The 21,970-nt window shown below is 47.7% G+C and overlaps 1 protein-coding gene across 1 annotated transcript in view; it reads right to left on the bottom strand.

The window, feature by feature from the left end:
- LOC135505711 (serine/threonine-protein kinase PAK 5-like) overlaps window positions 1–21,970 on the bottom strand; it is a 121,649-nt gene that overhangs the window by 30,247 nt on the left and 69,432 nt on the right. Inside the window, 5 exon segments of the mRNA XM_064924772.1 lie at window positions 1,915–2,048; window positions 6,564–6,718; window positions 6,900–7,041; window positions 7,216–7,287; window positions 7,290–7,421. Coding sequence (XP_064780844.1) covers window positions 1,915–2,048; window positions 6,564–6,718; window positions 6,900–7,041; window positions 7,216–7,287; window positions 7,290–7,421 — 635 coding nt within the window.

Here is a 21,970-nt window from a genome sequence, read left to right as displayed (position 1 = left end):
GTACCGTCTCACTCCACAGGAATCCATTGTCTTAGCAAGGAACAACTCGCACACACACACATGCTCTCGACTTTCCTCCCATCGTAGATTGTGCCAGGTTTTGTTGTCACACATGTATGCATTGAGAATTGCAAAACAATCTAGCAAATGGGAGGTTGATGTGTAGACAAAGGAGATTCAATGCTTCACACACATACACCCACACACATACACACATACACCCACACACATACACCCACACACATACTTACACAAAAACGCGTCCACAAACACAGACGCCCGCACAAAACAAATCATTGCAGAGATAGTACATTATTTCAAACAGAGAATGAAAAAGAAAGTGTATTGTTTAATGAGGCTGTCAAAGTTGCCAAGGGCATCGTATGCAGATGCTCGCACACACACACACACACACACACACACACACACACACACACACACACACACACACACACACACACACACACACACACACACACACACACACACACACACACACACACACACACACACACACACACACACACACACACACACCACACACACACAAACACCACACACACTAGCTCCATTAGCTGATGATATGTAAAGTACAGTACAGTACAGCCACGACACATACTAGTGAGGATAATTGAACTTTGTTGCTAATTGAAATGGCTGAGGAACAGGAACACGACACAGATATAGGCTATTCTGGCATTGGTACATTGTGTGTGTGTTGGCAGATACCCAGGGAGAGAAGTGGGGGGGAGAGAGAGAGAGAGAGAGAGAGAGAGAGAGAGAGAGAGAGAGAGAGAGAGAGAGAGAGAGAGAGAGAGAGAGAGAGAGAGAGAGGAGAGAGGGAGAGAGAGAGAGGGAGAGGGAGAGGGAGAGAGAGATGGAAAGAGAACGTGAGAGTGAGTGAGCAAGCAAGAGACTGAATGGTAGAGACAGAGAATAGATATAGAATAAGAGAAAGAGAGAGATAATGATGGAGAGAGAGAGAATTGGGGGGGAGGGGAGTACTCACCTGCAGTAGAACTGTTTGTGTGCGTGTTCTCCTATTCAGCTCTACACAGTGAGCAGTCATTTTACGCAACAAAAGAGTCGACTGAAATAGATTTGTATAATTCACCTAACAGATGTGAATTCTATGACTGAAACGTGTTGCTGACAGTCATTTGACGGCTATTAACAGTGTTAATGACACAAATACATGTGCATCCTTGAACTAAGTGCACTAAACGGTAAGGTATATGGTTGTTATTACACATGAACTATAATGTCTAACTGCTAATCCCCCTCTGGTTAAAAAATCTATTAGGATTTGTTTGTGTTAGTAGGTACAAGTATACTGGATATCTTCCTATTATCAACACAATTCCTACAGCTGTGATTATCCAAACAGCCGGAGAAAGGGATGAGACAGGGATGAGACAGGGATGAGACAGGGAGGTGAACGAGGGATTCACATCTCCTCACACAACTAATGAAGACTCTTCTCTCATCTCACGACTTCACGCTGACAGGGACGCCACTGCGTCCTCACGCAACCGTGTTATTAGCGCCCGACGCGGCGGCACACAACACCGACACGCACACTGACACACGCCAGGCAAATGACTGTAATTAAAAGACCAAGGACACAATGGGTGTTAATCTAAACGACGAGGCGTTGAGAGGAGAAGACACTGAAACAACAGAGGAAAGAAAGATCTAGAAGTTTGAGTATAACAACTAAAACTCCTGGAACCAGGTCCATTTGGAGTTATTGAGGAATTCTGCTTTGCTGTTTCAGTTCTTGAGGGCAGGACAACAATCCAAATCCTCTTTGTTCAGACACAGGGAATTGAAGTGTCATGTTAGCGCCACAAGCTAATGCTTAGGTAGCCATTAGGAGAGAGGTGAATGGACTAGTGGCAGATAATTGGTTACCTCGTGTGAGTGACAATGTCCGTCAGGGCCCCGCCCTCCAGGAACTCCATAACGACCCAGAGCTCGTCTCCAACCAGGTAGCTGTTGTACATGTCAACCACGTTCTCATGGTGATAGTCCCTCATGATCACCACCTAGAAACAAACAAATCAACAAACACAGGTTACATGACAGATAGACAGTTGAAGTCGGAAGTTTACGTCCATCTTAGCCAAATACATTTGAACTCAGTTTTTCACAATTCCTGACATTTAATCCAAGTACAAATGTCCTGTCTTGGTTCAGTTAGGATCACCACTCTATTTTAAGAATGTGAAATGTCAGAATAATAGTAGAGAGAATGATTTATTTCAGCTTTTATTTCATTCATCACATTTCCTGTGGGTCAGGCGCTTACAGACACTCAATTAGTATTTGGTAGATTTGCCTTTAAATTGTTTAACTTGGGTCAAACGTGTCGGGTAGCTTTCCACAAGCTTCCCACAATAAGTTGGGTGAATTTTGGCCCATTCCTCCTTATTACCATATTTAGGTAGCCTGGGTTTCACTGTGTGTTTGTGGGTGATTGTTCCTGTCTCTGTGTTTGTTGCACCAGTCAGGGCTGTTTCGGTTTTCGACGTTTGTTGTTTTGTATTGTTCGTGTTTCGTCATAATTAAAGATGTATCGAACGAACCACGTTGCATTGTGGTCCGATCCTCGTTCCACCTCTTCGTCAGAGGAGGAGTTGGAAGAAATCCGTTACACTGGGATTGATTTGCACTTTTTGCACCAAAGGAGGTTCATCTCTAGGAGACAGAAAGCGTCTCCTTCCTTAGCGGTATGACGGCTGCCTGGTCCCATGGTTTTTATACTTGCATACTATTGTTTGTACAGATGAATGTGGTACCTTCAGACATTTGGGAATTGCTCCCAAGGATGAACCAGACTTGTGGAGGTCTACAATTATTTCTGAGGTCTTGGCTGATTTATTTTAATTTTTCTATGATGTCAAGCAAAGAGGCACTGAGTTTGAAGGTAGGCCTTGAAATACATCTACAGATACACCTCCAATTGACACACATGATGTCAATTAGCCTATCAGAAGCTTCTAAAGCCACAACGTAATTTTCTGGAATTTTCCAAGCTCTTTAAAGGCACAGTCAACTTAGTGTATGTAAACGTCTGACCCACTGGAATTGTGATGCAGTGAATTATAAGTGAAATAATCTGTCTGTAAACAATTGTTGGAAAAATTACCTGTGTCATGTACAAAGTAGATGTCCTAACCAACTTGCCAAAACTATAGTTTGTTAACAAGATGTGTGGAGTGGTTGAAAAAACAAGTTTTAATGACTCCAACCTAAGTGTATGTAAACTGCTGACTTCAACTGTATCAGCAGTGTGACAAAAGTTGTCCTTGCTGTGCACCAGAGGTTTAAAATCAGAAGGACTGGTTCTTTCCAAAAATGCCTGATATGTATTTAAGAACACAGGTAAACTGTGGATGCTAAAAGTAGAAAGAAATCCAAAATCTATGAAACAGAGAGCATGGCTTCCTTACTTGTGGCATTCCCACACACCAGTGTGCTCTACACAGCCTATATAGTACCTACAGTGACTTGCGAAAGTATTCGCCCCCCTTGAACTTTGCGACCTTTTGACACATTTCAGGCTTCAAACATAAAGATATAAAACTGTATTTTTTTGTGAAGAATCAACAACAAGGGGGACACAATCATGAAGTGGAACGACATTTATTGGATATTTAAAACTTTTTTAACAAATCAAAAACTGAAAAATTGGGCGTGCAAAATTATTCAGCCCCCTTAAGTTAATACTTTGTAGCGCCATCTTTTGCTGCGATTACAGCAGTAAGTCGCTTGGGGTATGTCTCTATCAGTTTTGCACATCGAGAGACTGACATTTTTTTCCCATTCCTCCTTGCAAAACAGCTCGAGCTCAGTGAGGTTGGATGGAGAGCATTTGTGAACAGCAGTTTTCAGTTCTTTCCACAGATTCTCGATTGGATTCAGGTTTGGACTTTGACTTGGCCATTCTAACACCTGGATATGTTTATTTTTGAACCATTCCATTGTAGATTTTGCTTTATGTTTTGGATCATTGTCTTGTTGGAAGACAAATCTCCGTCCCAGTCTCTGGTCTTTTGCAGACTCCATCAGGTTTTCTTCCAGAATGGTCCTGTATTTGGCTCCATCCATCTTCCCATCAATTTTAACCATCTTCCCTGACCCTGCTGAAGAAAAGCAGGCCCAAACCATGATGCTGCCACCACCATGTTTGACAGTGGGTATGGTGTGTTCAGGGTGATGAGCTGTGTTGCTTTTACGCCAAACATAACGTTTTGCATTGTTGCCAAAAAGTTCAATTTTGGTTTCATCTGACCAGAGCACCTTCTTCCACATGTTTGGTGTGTCTCCCAGGTGGCTTGTGGCAAACGTTAAACGACACTTTTTATGGATATCTTTAAGAAATGGCTTTCTTCTTGCCACTCTTCCATAAAGGCCAGATTTGTGCAATATACGACTGATTGTTGTCCTATGGACAGAGTCTCCCACCTCAGCTGTAGATCTCTGCAGTTCATCCAGAGTGATCATGGGCCTCTTGGCTGCATCTCTGATCAGTCTTCTCCTTGTATGAGCTGAAAGTTTAGAGGGACGGCCAGGTCTTGGTAGATTTGCAGTGGTCTGATACTCCTTCCATTTCAATATTATCGCTTGCACAGTGCTCCTTTGGATGTTTAAAGCTTGGGAAATCTTTTTGTATCCAAATCCGGCTTTAAACTTCTTCACAACAGTATCTCGGACCTGCCTGCTGTGTTCCTTGTTCTTCATGATGCTCTCTGCGCTTTTAACGGACCTCTGAGACTATCACAGTGCAGGTGCATTTATACGGAGACTTGATTACACACAGGTGGATTGTATTTATCATCATTAGTCATTTAGGTCAACATTGGATCATTCAGAGATCCTCACTGAACTTCTGGAGAGAGTTTGCTGCACTGAAAGTAAAGGGGCTGAATAATTTTGCACGCCCAATTTTTCAGTTTTTGATTTGTTAAAAAAGTTTGAAATATTCAATAAATGTTGTTCCACTTCATGATTGTGTCCCACTTGTTGTTGATTCTTCACAAAAAATACAGTTTTATATCTTTATGTTTGAAGCCTGAAATGTGGCAAAAGGTTGCAAAGTTCAAGGGGGCCGAATACTTTCGCAAGGCACTGTACCTGAATCCCAAGCAATCAAGAACAAGTGGACAAACAATTCAAAATGTCCGCCACCAACCCTACAGAATAGGGTGTGATTGGCAGATGTCTTTACTGTGTAGATATGAATCGTGCAATGAAACTGGGCCCGGTTAGAACAGTGAAACATACAACATTGAAATACTAAAACAGTTTGAAGGATTATAAGTGTCCAGTGAAGATGTCATCCTCAAGTAGACAGGAATTCTAGTTTGAATCGCATTGCAAATGGTCCACCATTTGACCTCGGACCAGCTCTGATAAGCTTTTAGTTTCACAATGGTGTCGATTGCCTGCCTAATGTCCTAGAAATAAACTAACGCTGCTAAACTAGCTAGCTAACTCAACCACACTTTGCCTGCTTCAACTTCAGCTTTACCTAGATATTGATGAATTGGTAACTGGCTAATTATGAAGCTTGAAAGCAATGATGTAGACTACAGTGCCCTCCAAGTATTGAACACAGATCAGTTGTTCTTTTTGCAGTAGGCTCTTCCAAAAACGTGGACTTGAGATTAAATTTGAATGAATGAGGTTAGTACATAATGCCTTGTTATTTTGGGGTACTTGTAAGCATATTTTTAGTCCTATCCAGATTTAGGTTGAATCTAAAATGTCAATGGCTACATTACATGCTGGAATTCATTAAAAGATAAGAATATCAGCTATCAATAATCCTCTGTATCACAAATGAAATTAATGTATTTAATTAATGTATTTGCAATCTTTTTTTTGCTAATTTGGTTGTTGCTATGGAAGCTTAATGAAAAGGGATTAGATTGGGGTGTTAATAGGATAACATTAAGCTTCAATATAGCACGCCCACACACACACGCACGCACGCACGCACACACACACACACACACACACACACACACACCCACGCACGCACACACACACACGTATTAATATTATTCATTGATGTGGGTGCGAAGATATGCAAGGACAAGATACTTGATGTCTCTTGTTAACATACTGTAAGTCATGCCACCCACTTAATCCGAACAGAAATCCCTTCATGACATAAATACTGTGGCTGACTACTGAGTAACAGCTCTACTGTCTTACTATATAGCAGGCAGGAATGATACAGTAGGGTAGAGATAAAAGGCTTGGCTCACCTCGTTCCAGATCCAAAATAATGTTAGCTTGTTGCCTTGGCAACATGTAAATCAGGTTCACTAACATAATGCTCTGATGAAAACATCTGAGGGACAGAAAATACTCACACGTGAGGAAGTCTAATCTGAGAGACTAAATAATTATAATAATAATAATAATTTTGACTGTTGAAATTAGAAGCCTGCGCTTTCTTACCTAAAACTTTGAGTCTATTAAAAGAAAAATAACACAGTACCAAAATAGCTTGGTATCTAACAAACAACCCCTGACCCCTAACCCCTCACCTCATTGAAGAGCAGTTCTCTCCTCTGCTGTTTCCTCAAGTCCATCTTTTTGACGGCCACCTGCTTGCCACTATGCTTCTCGCTGGCGATGCACACGATGCCCGTCGAGCCCTCGCCAATCTTTATGAAACTCTCCAGGTACTCCCTGGGGTCACCTGGGGTCAGAGACAGACAGATCTTCAATGTCTGCTACTCACAGCAAGATACTTTATCTACGAAGCGTCTGCACGTTATCGACAAACTAGCAAAATAACTTCTCTGCCTAGAAACGGTATATTTCAACTCCTGTGATGTGGGATGTACTTGTGATTCTTTCATCGGCTTCTCTCTATTTACCTGGGTTGACGACGAGCTGCAAGGCAGCCCTGAACTGTTCGTGGGAGACCCTGGAAGGCTGGGCATCTGAACTGGAGCCCCAGGAGGGAGGGGGGTAGGCCCCCGGGGGGATGTAAGGGGACGATGGCTGGGAGTATGCCCCCTGGAGGAGAGAACCGGTTAATACCTCCACTGCATTGTCGGTGGTGATCTTTGCAGTGACACACCTGCTTCTCTGAGAGTCATACGTAATTGTAGGTCAAAATCGTTTTAGATCGTTCAAAGAGATACGCATGCAGCCATGCAAACACGCACACTTGCATCACAGTAGACCCACCTGTGGAGTGTATGGCGGGCTGGGCTGTGAGGGTGGGTGGTGGTAGGGGGAGGGTTTGTAGTGGTGGAACACAGGGGGTACTGCAGTCCGGGGGGGTAGCCAGAGGGCTTGCTGTGGCTTTGAGGTAGTTTGAGGGGCCCGCGTGGGTATGTGTCAGACCCTGGGGCCTGGGGACTCCCGTCCCAAGACGACTGGTCGTAATCACCCTGCGAGAGACGGAAGACAGACAGTGTTAAAAACACAGCTAATAGCCTGAAAACCTAAGCCATTTAAGCTAGATGAACTCATATTAAAATGACAAGCTAATAGAACGATAGCCGACTCAAAAGTGTGATCTTATATAAGTGCAAACCCTGTTTACTCTGGGTCGCATAGGAAAGACAACACATAGGAAAGACAACCTCACCAAACAACAGAGACTCTGCTTACTTGCATTCTGAATATAAAACTGTCAGAGATATTTCTCTCCCTCCTCAGTTTCTGTTAATTTTGAAATACCAGCTGCTGTCCATGTGACCTGAGTAGGTACATTACCCCTGGACAGGTGTAACGGAGGGCATTTAGTGGAAGGGACAGGGGCTATACTTTATCATTAATACCCCACACAGACCCAAACAATGTTCCTCCATTACCCCATCCATCATACAGATGCTTTTAGGCCAGGGAACCCCCAGATCTGGGGCAACGCTCCACATCGTTTCCCTCCTTAGTCTCGTTTACAGTACCTATTAGATTACATTCCTACAGTAGACTGTATTGGGGGGGGGGTGGACTATGTTACCCAGTGTGGTTGCAGGGTTGTGCTCCAGCCACACGGTAACAATCAAGATTTTGAGTAGAAGACTCATGTTTGAAGCTGCTCAGTTCGGGGAAAACCTGATGGTCCATCTTTGCTCTATTCTGCCCCTCTCGCTCTCTCTCGCTCATTCCCTCTCTTTCCCTCTCTCTCTCGCTCATTCCCTCTCTCTCTCGCTCATTCCCTCTCTTTCCCTCTCTCGCTCATTCCCTCTCTTTCCCTCTCGCTCTCTCTCGCTCATTCCCTCTCTTTCCCTCTCGCTCTCTCTCGCTCATTCCCTCTCTTTCCCTCTCGCTCTCTCTCGCTCATTCCCTCTCTTTCCATCTCTCTCTTTCCCTCTCTCTCCCTCTCTCTCTCTCTCTCCCTCTCTCTCTCTCTCTCTCTCTCTCTCTCTCTCTCTCTCTCCTCTCTCTCTCTCTCTCTCTCCCTCTCTCTCTCTCTCTCTCTCTCTCTCTGTGCTGGGGTGGCTTAAAGCTGTTTCTCCATGTCCTAGGTGGGTGGTGATGAGTCATAAATCTAGCTTGGAGAGAGGTGACAAAGGGACACTTCTCTCCCTGACACTAAACATTATGCATTGTGAGTGGGACCTTGCATTCTGCCTTCTGCATGAGAGGAATCACAAACAGAAAGCAGGAGTATGGTGTGCGTGTGTGTGTTTGTGTGTGAGTCAGTCACTGAGTCCCCCTCCCTTCTCCTTGTTCCTGCCCTTCAGTTTTACTCTACCAGGTAGTACATCTAGAGGTGTTTTATGGCATCACGACTCACCAGTAACTCTGTATAAATGTGAGGTGCCGTGAACTGGTTATACAAGGTATTTACAGTGTTATTACCTAAGAATACAGCAGAGCCAAACATGTATGACTTGAATTTAAAAAACGATTCAAAAGGTAACATTGTATGATTCTGATTATAATATAGGTTCACTCTTAATATTATGTTGCACAAATACCTTTATTTAAAAAGTATATATATATATTTAGACTTATTTTGAAGCCTTATTTAATCCTAATTTCGTTATTTTATTAGGTACATTATCAGAGAAGAACTCCAAATACTGTGTTTGCCTAAATAAATTTTTAAAAGTGCACTAAATTATAGCTGTGAACTGCACCTGGTCATACAGTATAGTACAGGGCTGAGATATATAATATCTCTAATAATCCACCTGGTGAAGACTAGCTGCCTCCAGTACTGAGGAGATGATGCTCTGACTTCCGGAGTTAATGACATTACCTCCCAGAACACACACTCCCCCCAAACATACACTCTGAAAGGACACACACACCCCTCGAACACACACTCCCCTAAACACACACTCTAACCGGACATGAATAGTCTCATAATAAAAGCCCGATGACAAGAAAGAGGCAGGGAGGAGGAGGAAATCTCTCTCTCTCTCCCTCTCCCTCTCCCTCTCCCTCTCTCTCTCTCTCTCTCTCTCCCTCTCCCTCTCTCTCTCTCTCTCTCTCTCTCTCTCTCTCTCTCTCTCTCTCTCTCTCTCACACACACACACAAACACACACACTCCTCCACCTCCACACACACAGAGAGTAAGAGGATTGGGTTGATGTGTGGGGATGGTGGTATAATTACGTGGCGTGGACTTGTTTAATCAATCACTGTGAAGCGGCGGTGCTCCTCGCGGCCCGCAGGAGGGACGGGGCTACTCTCCAGACCCCCTATCGCTGGCGGGCCCCGGCGGCTGGCTGTCAGCCAAGGGTCTCCTGATCCATGTTGGTTAAACGCGCATCAATCTGAATTTGGCAGGGTAATCAACAACCCAACTGAACTGTGAAATTGAATTCCGCGCTGGAACATCGTTGGGCCGTTTTTATGCGAAGGCTGCAGAAAGGAGAAAGTGCCGCAACATCAATTTGTCACGAGAGCTGCTGCCGAGGCAGTGGAGGAGTAGCTGTGTGTGTGTGTGTGTGTGTGTGTGTGTGTGTGTGTGTGTGTGTGTGTGTGTGTGTGTGTGTGTGTGTGTGTGTGTGTGTGTGTGTGTGTGTGTGTGTGTGTGTGTCTGTGTCTCTGTGTGTGTGTGTGATGTGTGTGTGTCTCTGTGTCTCTGTGTGTGTGTGTGTGTGTGTGTGTGTGTGTGTGTGTGTGTGTGTGTGTGTGTGTGTGTGTGTGTGTGTGTGTGTGTGTGTGTGTCTGTGTCTGTGTCTCTGTGTGTGTGTGTGATGTGTGTGTGTCTCTGTGTCTCTGTGTGTGTGTGTGTGTGTGTGTGTGTGTGTGTGTGTGTGTGTGTGTGTGTGTGTGTGTGTGTGTGTGTGTGTGTGTGTGTGTGTGTGTGTCTGTGTCTGTGTCTCTGTGTGTGTGTGTGTGTGTGTGTGTCTCTGTGTCTCTGTGTGTGTGTGTGTGTGTGTGTGTGTGTGTGTGTGTGTGTGTGTGTCTGTGTCTGTGTCTCTGTGTGTGTGTGTGATGTGTGTGTGTCTCTGTGTCTCTGTGTGTGTGTGTGTGTGTGTGTGTGTGTGTGTGTGTGTGTGTGTGTGTGTGTGTGTGTGTGTGTGTGTGTGTCTCTGTGTCTCTGTGTCTCTGTGTGTGTGTGTGTGTGTGTGTGTGTGTGTGTGTCTGTGTCTGTGTCTGTGTGTGTGTGTGTGTGTGTGTGTGTGTGTGTGTGTGTGTGTGTGTGTGTCTGTGTGTGTGTGTGTCTGTGTGTTGTGAGCCCGTGCTGTCTACTGTTATAACCCCACTGGCTCACAACAAAAAGGGGATTTTGTTCAATGACTGAATTGAAAGAGAAAGAGAGAGAGAGAGGAGAAGTGGGTTCATTACAAGGTCCATGAGGCAGGAAGAATGGTGCTTCTTAAGCTGCCAGATCAACACGCTTTTGTTTTTTGTTCTTTTTTTCTACCGATGTTAGGAATCTCCTACACGCGTCACGACACATATCTTGGGAGTGTTTTTCTCTCCCAGATGGAACTCAGTAGCGTGTCACGTAGTGAATTTGGTGTCAACGATTGGCCTCATAGGCCTCTCTTAAGGTGTATAAAGTCAGCTGCAGTAGATTCCTGTCGTGCTCCAATCACAAGCATTTGTAACAACAACAAACAAGAACTCTCACCACAAAAACACTACTTCTGTTTCTACCTCTGTGTGTATTGTGGATGTTTACTAAGGCATCTGCTGATATTAACCCAGGGCACCCTAGGGTTAATATCAGCAGATGCATTACTACTGTAACACCAGATGTCCAGTACGGTACTACAGCGGACAGCCTCCTCTCCTCAGCTCATACGGAGCACAAATGTTCGTACTGTTTCAGTACGTATTGAGTGTACAAAGTATTAGGAACACCTGCTACTTCCATGACACAGACTGACCAGGTGAATCCAGGTGAAAGATATGATCCCTTATTGATGTCACTTGTTAAATCCACTTCAATCCGTGTAGATGAAGGGGAGGAGACGGGTTAAAGAAGGATTTTGAAGCCTTGAGACAATTGAGACATGTATTGCGCATGGGTGCCATTCAGAGGGTGAGTGGACAAAACAAAAGATTTAAGTGTCTTTGAACGGGTTGTAGGTGCCAGGCGCACTGGTTTATGCCAAGAACTGCAACGCTGCTGGGTTTTCCCTGCTCGACAGCTTCCCGTGTGTATTAAGAATGGTCCACCACCCAAAGGACACCCTGTCAACTTGACACAACTGTGGGAAGCATTGGAGTCAACATGGGCCAGCATCCCTGTGGAACGCTTTCAACACCTTGTAGAGTTTGAGGCTGTTCTGAGGGCAAACGGGGATACAACTCAATCGGAAGGTGTTCCTAATGTTTTGTACACTCAGCGTCTATCAGTGCAACACATTTTGTTCTTGCCCTCTGTTTGCATGTGTTCTGAATATCGTACATGGTTCGACAAAGGAAACAGATGGATAAAGAGTTCTCGTGTTGGTGTATAATAGCTACACGTAACGATCAGACAGAGAGTCAGTGACTGAGGGAGATGGGGACGGAACGTTCCACGGCTCATTCCTCTGCACAGTTCAATGAAAGGTCACTCTTTCAGCGCGGGGATGAAAGCTTGCTATTCACCTTCCGATTATCACACAGGCGTTTGTCCGGGCAGAGGCAACAAATGATACACGATCTGCACATGCACAACTTCCCAAACCCATGATGTTCTTAACAAATCATCAAGCCTTTTTGTTGTTGTTGTTGTCACTAAAAGAGTGGTGTTAGTCCTGGTTTGATCAGAAACCCTGCATACACATGCTACTGCAGCTCTACAGGACCAGGACTAGCAGGGGGAAGAACACTGCAGTAGATGGTTGATTATTATGGCATCTCCAAGAGGTCTGCAAGTCACATTTCCAGCACTCTGTGTGCCGCTCCACTGGCGCCCCACTGAAGCTGATATAGGGGACTGCAATAGGTCTGCAAGTCACCTTTCCATCTCTCTGTGTGCCGCTCCACTGGCACCCCACTGAAGCTGATATAGGGGACTGCAATAGGCCTGCAAGTCACCTTTCCATCTCTCTGTGTGCCGCTCCACTGGCGTCTAACTGAAGCTGATATAGGGGACTGCAATAGGCCTGCAAGTCACCTTTCCATCTCTCTATGTGCCGCTCCACTGGCGTCTAACTGAAGCTGATATAGGGGACTGCAATAGGCCTGCAAGTCACCTTTCCATCTCTCTGTGTGCCGCTCCACTGGCGTCTAACTGAAGCTGATATAGGGGACTGCAATAGGTCTGCAAGTCACCTTTCCATCTCTCTGTGTGCCGCTCCACTGGCGTCTAACTGAAGCTGATATAGGGGACTGCAATAGGCCTGCAAGTCACCTTTCCAGCTCTCTGTGTGCCGCTCCACTGGCATCTAACTGCAGCTGATATAGGGGACTGCAATAGGCCTGCAAGTCACCTTTCCAGCTCTCTGTGTGCCGTTCCACTGGCGTCTAACTGAAGCTGATATAGGGGACTGCAATAGGTCTGCAAGTCACCTTTCCATCTCTCTGTGTGCCGCTCCACTGGCGTCTAACTGAAGCTGATATAGGGGACTGCAATAGGCCTGCAAGTCAGCTTTCCATCTCTCTGTGTGCCGCTCCACTGGCGCCCCACTGAAGCTGATATAGGGGACTGCAATAGGTCTGCAAGTCACCTTTCCAGCTCTCTGTGTGCCGCTCCACTGGCGCCCCACTGAAGCTGATATAGGGGACTGCAATAGGCCTGCAAGTCACCTTTCCATCTCTCTGTGTGCCGCTCCACTGGCGCCCCACTGAAGCTGATATAGGGGACTGCAATAGGTCTGCAAGTCACCTTTCCATCTCTCTGTGTGCCGCTCCACTGGCGTCCCACTGAAGCTGATATAGGGGACTGCAATAGGCCTGCAAGTCACCTTTCCAGCTCTCTGTGTGCCGCTCCACTGGCACCCCACTGAAGCTGATATAGGGGACTGCAATAGGCCTGCAAGTCACCTTTCCATCTCTCTGTGTGCCGCTCCACTGGCGCCCCACTGAAGCTGATATAGGGGACTGCAATAGGTCTGCAAGTCACCTTTCCATCTCTCTGTGTGCCGCTCCACTGGCGCCCCACTGAAGCTGATATAGGGGACTGCAATAGGCCTGCAAGTCACCTTTCCATCTCTCTGTGTGCCGCTCCACTGGCGCCCCACTGAAGCTGATATAGGGGACTGCAATAGGTCTGCAAGTCACCTTTCCATCTCTCTGTGTGCCGCACCACTGGCGTCTAACTGAAGCTGATATAGGGGACTGCAATAGGACTGCAAGTCACCTTTCCATCTCTCTGTGTGCCGCTCCACTGGCGTCTAACTGAAGCTGATATAGGGGACTGCAATAGGTCTGCAAGTCACCTTTCCATCTCTCTGTGTGCCACTCCATTTGGCGCCCCACTGAAGCTGATATAGGGGACTGCAATAGGTCTGCAAGTCACCTTTCCATCTCTCTGTGTGCCACTCCATTTGGCGCCCCACTGAAGCTGATATAGGGGACTGCAATAGGCCTGCAAGTCACCTTTCCATCTCTCTGTGTGCCGCTCCACTGGCGCCCCACTGAAGCTGATATAGGGGACTGCAATAGGTCTGCAAGTCACCTTTCCATCTCTCTGTGTGCCGCTCCACTGGCGCCCCACTGAAGCTGATATAGGGGACTGCAATAGGCCTGCAAGTCAGCTTTCCATCTCTCTGTGTGCCGCTCCACTGGCGTCTAACTGAAGATGATATAGGGGACTGCAATAGGCCTGCAAGTCACCTTTCCATCTCTCTGTGTGCCGCTCCACTGGCGCCCCACTGAAGCTGATATAGGGGACTGCAATAGGCCTGCAAGTCACCTTTCCAGCTCTCTGTGTGCCGCTCCACTGGCGCCCCACTGAAGCTGATATAGGGGACTGCAATAGGTCTGCAAGTCACCTTTCCAGCTCTCTGTGTGCCGCTCCACTGGCGCCCCACTGAAGCTGATATAGGGGACTGCAATAGGTCTGCAAGTCAGCTTTCCATCTCTCTGTGTGCCGCTCCACTGGCGTCTAACTGAAGCTGATATAGGGGACTGCAATAGGCCTGCAAGTCACCTTTCCAGCTCTCTGTGTGCCGCTCCACTGGCGTCTAACTGAAGCTGATATTGGGGACTGCAATAGGCCTGCAAGTCACCTTTCCAGCTCTCTGTGTGCCGCTCCACTGGCGCCCCGCTGAAGCTGATATAGGGGACTGCAATAGGCCTGCAAGTCACCTTTCCATCTCTCTGTGTGCCGCTCCACTGGCACCCCACTGAAGCTGATATAGGGGACTGCAATAGGTCTGCAAGTCACCTTTCCATCTCTCTGTGTACCGCTCCACTGGCGCCCCACTGAAGCTGATATAGGGGACTGCAATAGGCCTGCAAGTCACCTTTCCATCTCTCTGTGTGCCGCTCCACTGGCGTCTAACTGAAGCTGATATAGGGGACTGCAATAGGCCTGCAAGTCACCTTTCCAGCACTCTGTGTGCCGCTCCACTGGCGTCTAACTGAAGCTGATATAGGGGACTGCAATAGGCCTGCAAGTCACCTTTCCATCTCTCTGTGTGCCGCTCCACTGGCGTCTAACTGAAGCTGATATAAGGGACTGCAATAGGCCTGCAAGTCACCTTTCCATCTCTCTGTGTGCCGCTCCACTGGCGTCTAACTGAAGCTGATATAGGGGACTGCAATAGGACTGCAAGTCACCTTTCCAGCTCTCTGTGTGCCGCTCCACTGGCGTCTAACTGAAGCTGATATAGGGGACTGCAATAGGACTGCAAGTCACCTTTCCAGCTCTCTGTGTGCCGCTCCACTGGCACCACACTGAAGCTGATATAGGGGACTGCAATAGGCCTGCAAGCCACCTTTCCATCTCTCTGTGTGCCGCTCCACTGGCGTCTAACTGAAGCTGATATAGGGGACTGCAATAGGCCTGCAAGTCACCTTTCCATCTCTCTGTGTGCCGCTCCACTGGCGTCTAACTGAAGCTGATATAGGGGACTGCAATTGGACTGCAAGTCACCTTTCCATCTCTCTGTGTGCCGCACCACTGGCGTCTAACTGAAGCTGATATAGGGGACTGCAATAGGACTGCAAGTCACCTTTCCATCTCTCTGTGTGCCGCTCCACTGGCGTCTAACTGAAGCTGATATAGGGGACTGCAATAGGCCTGCAAGTCACCTTTCCATCTCTCTGTGTGCCGCTCCACTGGCGCCCCACTGAAGCTGATATAGGGGACTGCAATAGGTCTGCAAGTCACCTTTCCATCTCTCTGTGTGCCGCTCCACTGGCGTCTAACTGAAGCTGATATAGGGGACTGCAATAGGTCTGCAAGTCACCTTTCCATCTCTCTGTGTGCCGCACCACTGGCGTCTAACTGAAGCTGATATAGGGGACTGCAATAGGACTGCAAGTCACCTTTCCATCTCTCTGTGTGCCGCTCCACTGGCGTCTAACTGAAGCTGATATAGGGGACTGCAATAGGTCTGCAAGTCACCTTTCCATCTCTCTGTGTGCCACTCCATTTGGCGCCCCACTGAAGCTGATATAGGGGACTGCAATAGGTCTGCAAGTCACCTTTCCATCTCTCTGTGTGCCACTCCATTTGGCGCCCCACTGAAGCTGATATAGGGGACTGCAATAGGCCTGCAAGTCACCTTTCCATCTCTCTGTGTGCCGCTCCACTGGCGCCCCACTGAAGCTGATATAGGGGACTGCAATAGGTCTGCAAGTCACCTTTCCATCTCTCTGTGTGCCGCTCCACTGGCGCCCCACTGAAGCTGATATAGGGGACTGCAATAGGCCTGCAAGTAAGCTTTCCATCTCTCTGTGTGCCGCTCCACTGGCGTCTAACTGAAGCTGATATAGGGGACTGCAATAGGCCTGCAAGTCACCTTTCCATCTCTCTGTGTGCCGCTCCACTGGCGCCCCACTGAAGCTGATATAGGGGACTGCAATAGGCCTGCAAGTCACCTTTCCAGCTCTCTGTGTGCCGCTCCACTGGCGTCTAACTGAAGCTGATATAGGGGACTGCAATAGGCCTGCAAGTCACCTTTCCATCTCTCTGTGTGCCGCTCCACTGGCGTCTAACTGAAGCTGATATAGGGGACTGCAATTGGACTGCAAGTCACCTTTCCATCTCTCTGTGTGCCGCTCCACTGGCGCCCCACTGAAGCTGATATAGGGGACTGCAATAGGCCTGCAAGTCACCTTTCCAGCTCTCTGTGTGCCGCTCCACTGGCGCCCCACTGAAGCTGATATAGGGGACTGCAATAGGTCTGCAAGTCACCTTTCCATCTCTCTGTGTGCCGCTCCACTGGCGTCTAACTGAAGCTGATATAGGGGACTGCAATAGGCCTGCAAGTCACCTTTCCATCTCTCTGTGTGCCGCTCCACTGGCGCCCCACTAAAGCTGATATAGGGGACTGCAATAGGTCTGCAAGTCACCTTTCCATCTCTCTGTGTGCCGCTCCACTGGCGTCTAACTGAAGCTGATATAGGGGACTGCAATAGGTCTGCAAGTCACCTTTCCATCACTCTGTGTGCCGCTCCACTGGCGTCTAACTGAAGCTGATATAGGGGACTGCAATAGGACTGCAAGTCAGCTTTCCATCTCTCTGTGTGCCGCTCCACTGGCGTCTAACTGAAGCTGATATAGGGGACTGCAATAGGCCTGCAAGTCACCTTTCCAGCTCTCTGTGTGCCGCTCCACTGGCGCCCCACTGAAGCTGATATAGGGGACTGCAATAGGCCTGCAAGTCACCTTTCCATCTCTCTGTGTGCCGCTCCACTGGCGCCCCACTGAAGCTGATATAGGGGACTGCAATAGGTCTGCAAGTCACCTTTCCATCTCTCTGTGTGCCGCTCCACTGGCGTCTAACTGAAGCTGATATAGGGGACTGCAATAGGTCTGCAAGTCACCTTTCCATCTCTCTGTGTGCCGCACCACTGGCGTCTAACTGAAGCTGATATAGGGGACTGCAATAGGACTGCAAGTCACCTTTCCATCTCTCTGTGTGCCGCTCCACTGGCGTCTAACTGAAGCTGATATAGGGGACTGCAATAGGTCTGCAAGTCACCTTTCCATCTCTCTGTGTGCCACTCCATTTGGCGCCCCACTGAAGCTGATATAGGGGACTGCAATAGGTCTGCAAGTCACCTTTCCATCTCTCTGTGTGCCACTCCATTTGGCGCCCCACTGAAGCTGATATAGGGGACTGCAATAGGCCTGCAAGTCACCTTTCCATCTCTCTGTGTGCCGCTCCACTGGCGCCCCACTGAAGCTGATATAGGGGACTGCAATAGGTCTGCAAGTCACCTTTCCATCTCTCTGTGTGCCGCTCCACTGGCGCCCCACTGAAGCTGATATAGGGGACTGCAATAGGCCTGCAAGTAAGCTTTCCATCTCTCTGTGTGCCGCTCCACTGGCGTCTAACTGAAGCTGATATAGGGGACTGCAATAGGCCTGCAAGTCACCTTTCCATCTCTCTGTGTGCCGCTCCACTGGCGCCCCACTGAAGCTGATATAGGGGACTGCAATAGGCCTGCAAGTCACCTTTCCAGCTCTCTGTGTGCCGCTCCACTGGCGCCCCACTGAAGCTGATATAGGGGACTGCAATAGGTCTGCAAGTCACCTTTCCAGCTCTCTGTGTGCCGCTCCACTGGCGCCCCACTGAAGCTGATATAGGGGACTGCAATTGCAGAGTGGTATTTATTTGCTTGGGCCTCGTACACTTCACACACACACTAACTGTCATTCTGCTCCTGAACAAGGCAGTTAACCCAGTGTTCCTCGGCCGTCGTTGAAAATATAAATTTCTTCTTAACTGACTTGTCTAGTTACATAAAGGTATAATAAAATACAAATAAAAAATGATCTCTAGATGTTCTCAGAAGTGTGTCTTCTCCTCTAGAAAACAAAAGCAATCAGTGAAACCTTCTGTTTTCCCAGTTTCTTTGAAAGAGACTATGCTCCCGATTATATTTCCACTCCATGCAGCCCTTCCCTAATCTATAGGAATGTGTCTGTCCGCAATATATCTGCAGTTGCAGGTCAAAGAGTAAGGAGTGATGGATGGCACAAGATAGTCTTAACGCTCAAATAGAAGACTTCTCTCTCGCCCCTCTCCCCCGGCCCCTCTCTCCTTCATGTCCTTCTCTCTCAGTTCCCCCTCCCCCATCCCTCTCTCTCAGATGAACTGTGGTATTGGGCTGACGCCAGTTTATCTCGTCTTCCTCCCCTCGTCCAAATGTCTCCCCTTCCCTCCCCCTCTCCTACCCCCGTTTGGACTGTGTTATCGGCTTGATGACGGCCCAGTGTTGTGGCGTTCATTGATTCTAGCGCGGCTTCTGTAAAGGCAATTCTGTGTCTGTGGCAGAGCCTTCCTCCGCTGGGGAACAGTAGATTAACTACTGACACTAGATCCATCACACAGAGGTGAGGAGGAGAGGAGAGAGGGAGGAGAAGTGGGGAGGAAGGAAAGGAGAGGAAAGGGGTAGATGAGAAGAGGGGGGGAGCGAGAAGAGGGAAGGAAGGGAGAAATAAAGAGGGGGAGAGGAAGGGAGGGGAGAGGAGGAGAGGAAAGTAGATTGGGTAGAAGAGAGGAGCGAGGGACAAGGAGAAAGGAGAGATGCATCTGGGGAGATAACATCATCTCTTTAAACTGGGAAGGGGTGGATACAGGGGAGGCTAATGCATCTGGGGAGATAACACTGCATCATCTCTTTAAACCGGGTGGATACATGGGAGGCTAATGCATCTGGGGAGATAACATCATCTCTTTAAACCGGGTGGATACATGGGAGGCTAATGTATCTAGGGAGATAACATCATCTCTTTAAACCGGGAAGGGGGGGATACATGGGAGGCTAATGCATCTGGGGAGATAACACTGCATCATCTCTTTAAACCGGGTGGGTACATGGGAGGCTAATGCATCTGGGGAGATAACATCATCTCTTTAAACCGGGTGGATACATGGGAGGCTAATGCATCTGGGGAGATAACATCATCTCTTTAAACCGGGTGGATACATGGGAGGCTAATGTATCTAGGGAGATAACATCATCTCTTTAAACCGGGAAGGGGTGGATACATGGGAGGCTAATGCATCTGGGGAGATAACATCATCTCTTTAAACCGGGAAGGGGGGGATACATGGGAGGCTAATGCATCTGGGGAGTTAACATCATCTCTTTAAACCGGGAAGGGGTGGATACATGGGAGGCTAATGCAACTGTTGAGATAACATTGTCTCTTTAAACCGGGTAGATACATGGGAGGCTAATGCATCTGGGGAGATAACATCATCTCTTTAAACCGGGAAGGGGTGGATACATGGGAGGATAATGCAACTGGGGAGATAACATCATCTCTTTAAACCGGGAAGGGGTGGATACATGGGAGGCTAATGCAACTGGGGAGATAACATCATCTCTTTAAACCGGGAAGGGGTGGATACATGGGAGGCTAATGCATCTGGGGAGATAACATCATCTCTTTAAACCGGGAAGGGGTGGATACATGGGAGGCTAATGCATCTGGGGAGATAACATTATCTCTTTAAACCGGGAAGGGGTGGATACATGGGAGGCTAATGCAACTCAGGAGATAACATCATCTCTTTAAACCGGGAAGGGGTGGATACATGGGAGGCTAATGCATCTGGGGAGATAACATCATCTCTTTAAACCGGGAAGGGGTGGATACATGGGAGGATAATGCAACCGGGGAGATAACATCATCTCTTTAAACCGGGAAGGGGTGGATACATGGGAGGCTAATGCATCTGGGGAGATAACACTGCATCATCTCTTTAAACCGGGAAGGGGTGGATACATGGGAGGCTAATGCAACTAGGGAGATAACACTGCATCATCTCTTTAAACCGGGAAGGGGTGGATACATGGGAGGCTAATGCAACTAGGGAGATAACACTGCATCATCTCTTTAAACCGGGAAGGGGTGGATACATGGGAGGCTAATGCATCTGGGGAGATAACATCATCTCTTTAAACCGGGATGGGGTGGATACATGGTAGGCTAATGCATCTGGGGAGATAACATCATCTCTTTAAACCGGGAAGGGGTGGATACATGGGAGGCTAATGCAACTGGGGAGGTAACATCATCTCTTTAAACCGGGAAGGGGTGGATACATGGGAGGCTAATGCAACTGGGGAGATAACACTGCATCATCTCTTTAAACTGGGAAGGGGTGGATACATGCGAGGCTAATGCATCTGTGGAGATAACGCTGCATCATCTCTTTAAACTGGGAAGGGGTGGGTACATGGGAGGCTAATGCATCTGGGGAGATAACACTGCATCATCTCTTTAAACCGGGAAGGGGTGGATACATGGGAGGCTAATGCAACTAGGGAGATAACACTGCATCATCTCTTTAAACCGGGAAGGGGTGGATACATGGGAGGCTAATGCAACTGGGGAGGTAACATCATCTCTTTAAACCGGGAAGGGGTGGATACATGGGAGGCTAATGCATCTGGGGAGATAACACTGCATCATCTCTTTAAACCGGGAAGGGGTGGATACATGGGAGGCTAATGCATCTGGGGAGATAACATCATCTCTTTAAACCGGGAAGGGGTGGATACATGGGAGGCTAATGCATCTGGGGAGATAACATCATCTCTTTAAACCGGGAAGGGGTGGATACATGGGAGGCTAATGCAACTGGGGAGGTAACATCATCTCTTTAAAACGGGAAGGGGTGGATACATGGGAGGCTAATGCAACTGGGGAGATAACATTGTCTCTTTAGACCGGGAAGGGATGGATACATGGGAGGCTAATGCAACTGGGGAGATAACATCATCTCTTTAAACCGGGAAGGGGTGGATACATGGGAGGCTAATGCAACTGGGGAGATAACATTGTCTCTTTAGACCGGGAAGGGATGGATACATGGGAGGCTAATGCAACTGGGGAGATAACACTGCATCATCTCTTTAAACTGGGAAGGGGTGGATACATGGGAGGATAATGCAACTGGGGAGATAACATTGTCTCTTTAGACCGGGAAGGGATGGATACATGGGAGGCTAATGCAACTGTGGAGATAACGCTGCATCATCTCTTTAAACCGGGAAGGGAGGGATACATGGGAGGCTAATGCATCTGTGGAGATAACGCTGCATCATCTCTTTAAACCGGGAAGGGGTGGATACATGGGAGGCTAATGCATCTGTGGAGATAACACTGCATCATCTCTTTAAACTGGGAAGGGGTGGGTACATGGGAGGCTAATGCATCTGGGGAGATAACATCATCTCTTTAAACCGGGAAGGGGTGGATACATGGGAGGCTAATGCAACTGTGGGGATAACACTGCATCATTTCTTTAAACTGGGAAGGGGTGGATACATGGGAGGCTAATGCATCTGTGGAGATAACACTGCATCATCTCTTTAAACTGGGAAGGGGTGGGTACATGGGAGGCTAATGCATCTGGGGAGATAACATCATCTCTTTAAACCGGGAAGGGGTGGATA

This window comes from Oncorhynchus masou, chromosome 19, assembly GCF_036934945.1.
Source record: "Oncorhynchus masou masou isolate Uvic2021 chromosome 19, UVic_Omas_1.1, whole genome shotgun sequence".
In the NCBI taxonomy this organism is placed as follows: Eukaryota; Metazoa; Chordata; class Actinopteri; order Salmoniformes; family Salmonidae; genus Oncorhynchus; species Oncorhynchus masou.
This window is presented reverse-complemented; position numbering and strand designations above follow the sequence as displayed.